We start from the raw sequence: 4,214 nt of genomic DNA, 5'->3' as shown, positions 1-4,214 counted from the left end.
TTTATCATTGTTGCATATAATGTCTCTCATTCGCTCACGCACGGACACGCACGCACGCGTCAGTAAAAGTCATGGCAACAGAATGTGATGTAGTGACCAAGGTGATGTAAATAGCTGCAGGCCTTTCGAATTTCTTTTGCATTTGGACTTGACACAAGTTGACCTGCAAAAAAAAACCCGCACAGTTGAAATTCTTGGAGACCTGATCACCTGGAAAACAACTTCTGAAAACAAACTGATACCTGGAGAAAAAACATACAGCAGTAAAACTACAGCCAAACCTACTGTAATTTCCTGCTAAAATGACTTCTAGTGGAGCCCCTGCGGCGGAAGTCCTGTCGACCACACGGAGAATTCACTTTCCACGTGAGACATCTTTTAATATCATGCCAAATGTATTTATTTTATTATTATGATCATTAAATCCTTAATAGAGACATTTACAACACATGTAATTATGTTAATTTGTTATGTTAAACAAAAGAATTATTAGGCTATATTTTTAAAAATGGCCTGTTAGGAAAATACAGTTTTTGGTGACACTTTTTCACACGTTTTCTCGGTATAAAATAATAATTTTATGGTAATAATGACTGAGGATGGCGGGACGTGTGTGAATTATGTTAAAAATGGTGTAGGCAGTGGTTTGAAAACACATTTTTCGTCGAAAATGTTAAAAAAGGGTTAGGGTTACAAGATGGCACCTGGGTCATTTTTCGAATAATGCCAAAAAAATGCACTTTCCTGTGCACCATGGAAACGATGGAACTTTAGAACGGATCGGAACGTGCAGGTGTAATCAAATCAGTGCACGTTCCTTTGAGAACACCTACGTTTGCTGCTTAAAACGTATCGTGTCGTGTGTTTTGAAATTGACATAATCACAACGTGTGATGTAGCCTAATTCCCAGACACTTCTGATCAATGTTATCATGAGTCTGAATGAAGGAGATGACGTGAACTAAAGTGTCTGACAGTTAATGGACCTAAACTAAAGCTGTTCAGTAATCTCCCCAGAGCTTCTACTTCCCATGTTTGCATTGTCATAACATTGAAATATGCTTTGCTTGTTCACGTGGTATTCTCTTGTAACGTTAAATGGAAGAGATGAGGTTGGGTTGTCATGCAGTGACTGTGCTCATCCTGCGTTCAAGAGGCCACAGTCTCCCCAACGCTGCATGATAGGAAACCATAGAAACCAAATGAATTTGGGGAGTGGCTAAATATAAAAAATATTTATAATTTTTTGAAGAGGCACATATTGGTTGGTTTTGTTTTTCTGGAGAAGCCCTGTTGTTAATCAGGCGTTTAAGCGTGCGTAATTACGCACGCATATCTTTGCGCATCAAACGTTTTTGGTTACATCTGTGTTTTTCACATATTATTGCAAATGTTATACTATGCTCTTGAAAAAAACAACAGTTCCCACAGTGTCATGGACATTATCTCTTCTCTCCATATCACTGAAGAGTCAGGGCCACCTGTTTTGCCATCAGATATTCAACCGGAATGTGTTGCAACATGACAGAATTAAGGCATATTGCTCTGACTGCTATTACACTGATCTGACTTTTTTGTTGTATTAAATAACAAGTAATGTTTTCAGACGCTAAAACAGAAACGTGAAAAGGGTCTTTACGTGGAATTATGTCTTGCAAAATCAAGATTTAAATATTCTTCCCTTGCTGAGTAGAGACAGTAGTAATGAATGTCTGACTAAATACTTAAGGTTAATAATAAATACTTAACCTGGATCACTTTTGCTCTTCAGTCCCTTATTACTGATACTGTGCTCATCAAAGGGACAATACAAATTATTATGATTTGGATAAATTCATCACAATTTAACATGTGCTGCTGCAGACTGTTATTGCCTGACTAAAATGTCAAAGTATCTGTACAGCACCCCAGTCAACATTGTTCTTTAAATGAAGAAATATATGTTAAAGATCATTATGGAGTAGTTTTGTGTAATATTGAGCAGTGTGTACAGCTTTTACTGACATATGTCTGAGAGGCCCCATGTAAACTATGAAAGAGTGGAAAATAGTTTAGGCAAGAATTAGAACGTTTTCTGAATCCAGGTCCCTCAAAAAGTTGACAGCTGCATGGGAAAGTGAGCTGCTGAGGCCCACTGCCCCATTCCTGTTAAATCATTTTGAACCATGGCTGCTGTCTCACATAGAGATAGCATTTTCATTATTTGCTCTTATTTGAAATATCATCAACAGTCCTGCATTACTGTTTCCAGTGAGAATGATGTACAGCAAATCTTTATTTAGCATTTGGCGTTCAAATATGGCATAATTTATCTAAAATGTATCTAATTTATCTGTAATCAATGTTTTTTAAGCAAAACCTTTAGATAATTATGTGAGAGCAGTGTTATGTGAAGATATATCTAACTTGAATGCGTCCTCAGATTACTCTCGTCCCGTCACAATGTTAAAGATAACAGCAGCAGAACAGCCCAATATTTGATCTTATGTGTAGATGAGGCTATGGCACCGTGTTCCTTGGTTATTTTTCTACACAGTGCTTGTAACGCATCTGGTGAAAAATGATTAATTAGGCATTTAATCCTCCTGTTTAAGTCTGTGTTTTGGAAGTGGAGAATGTGACTTTTTTGAATACATTTTTGAATCCTCAGGTGGTTTATTCGGGCCTCCGAACCCTGACCGCCCTGTCGCTGTGATCGCCCCCTACAACCCAATCCTGCCTGATTACCAGGACGACGAGGAAGAGATTGACGTTGTTGGGGAAGGTGATGTGGACGGGCTTCAGGAGGCTGGGCTTCAGGAGGCTGAGCCTCAGGGAGGTAATGCGGAAGGTGAGCAGCAGTTTCCACCACTGCACAATGGGGTGGAGGAGCAAGAACAAGAGCAAGTTCCTTTTCCTGTTAACTACCCTGTTGACTACCCTGTTTACTACCCTGTTTACTACCCTGTTTACTACCCTGTTCCCTACGCTGTTCCCTACGCTGTTCCTCAACCTTTTCCTCAAGCTTATCCTCATCTCCCATATGCTCCTTACGGCTTTCACCAAGCTCATTACGCTTATCCTCATGCCCCTGCTGATCCTCCTGCTGATCCTCCTGCTGAACCTTTTCATGATCCTATCATACCTGCTGTTGAAGATTTACTGGCCGGGTACAGGTATGAGCAATCTGAAGAGGACGAGGAAGAGCACGAGGATGAAAACGAGCACGAGCACCAGCACCAGCACCAGCACGAGGACGAAGACAACTCTGAGATCGATGTTGTTGGACTTGATGTCTCTGAACTGGATGCTGAGCACATCTGGCCAGACGTCCTAGACGATAGTTTTGACGAGGCAGTCCTTCCTGAATCCCCTGGCCTCGGCTGCTCCAGGAGACGCAGGCACGAGAGCGACAGCGAGGAGGAGAGTCCTGCAAAGAGGGGGAGGTGGTCTGATGTGTTGGATTTGTATTAACTCAACAATGGATGGGCTGACATCCCTCCTTGAAACATCGAAGCATGTCCATACCTGCCCTTCATCACTTCGGCATAACAATAGGGCCAATGACGCCCAGGGTAGCTTTTGCGTCTGGCAGGGCTGTACATATCTATTTGTGTATCTCTTCATTTTTGCATAGGGGATCGATCGACCCTGACGGCCGTCCTTTGCGTCTTGCAGGGTCGACAATGCCTCAGGTAGCTCTTGCGTCTGGCATGGTTGTCGACTCCCCGTGCATGTAGCCTTTGCGTCTGGCGGGGCTGATGAAGACAAGGGTAGCCTTTGCGTCTGGCGGGGCTGATGAAGACAAGGGTAGCCTTTGCGTCTGGCAGGGCTGTCAACACCCCAAGTTGCGTCTTGCACTGGGGCTTGCTTGGAAATGTTTGCATATATATATTTGTGTATCTCTTCATTTATGTATGGGAAAGAGATCGACTGTATTTCTGTCACCCTGACGGCCGGCCTTAGCGTCTTGCAGGGCCGACAAGGCCTCAGGTAGCTATTGCGTCTGGCATGGTTGTCGACTCCCTGTGCATGTAGCCTTTGCGTCTGGCGGGGCTGATGAAGACAAGGGTAGCCTTTGCGTCTGGCAGGGCTGTCAACACCCCAAGTAGCGTCTTGCACTGGGGCTTGTTTGGAAATGTTTTGCATATATATATTTGTGTATCTCTTCATTTTTGCATAGGGGATCCATCGACTGTATTTCTGTCACCCTGACGGCCGGCCTTAGCGTCTTG

At 42.9% G+C, this 4,214-nt stretch overlaps 1 protein-coding gene across 1 annotated transcript; it reads left to right on the top strand.

Moving 5' to 3' along the window:
* Positions 1-109: 109 nt before the first annotated feature.
* LOC117959413 lies at positions 110-4,188 on the top strand. The gene is made up of 2 exons (XM_034896554.1): positions 110-366; positions 2,651-4,188. Exons 1-2 carry the CDS (start codon positions 303-305, stop codon positions 3,451-3,453), a joined length of 867 nt encoding a protein of 288 aa, XP_034752445.1. The 5' UTR covers positions 110-302; the 3' UTR covers positions 3,454-4,188.
* Positions 4,189-4,214: the final 26 nt, after the last annotated feature.

Source organism: Etheostoma cragini, chromosome 16 (genome assembly GCF_013103735.1).
Source record: "Etheostoma cragini isolate CJK2018 chromosome 16, CSU_Ecrag_1.0, whole genome shotgun sequence".
NCBI lineage: Eukaryota > Metazoa > Chordata > Actinopteri > Perciformes > Percidae > Etheostoma > Etheostoma cragini.
Note: the sequence above shows the minus strand (reverse complement) of the source record. Positions and strands in the feature narration are given on the sequence as shown.

What these genes read in the sequence shown, in the direction of transcription:
- LOC117959413 (XM_034896554.1), top strand. Translation starts at nt 303, where the DNA reads ATGACTTCTAGTGGAGCCCCTGCGGCGGAAGTCCTGTCGACCACACGG. An exon ending in ACGGAGAATTCACTTTCCAC is followed by an intron (nt 367 to 2,650) that starts GTGAGACATCTT and finishes TTGAATCCTCAG; the next exon opens with GTGGTTTATTCGGGCCTCCG.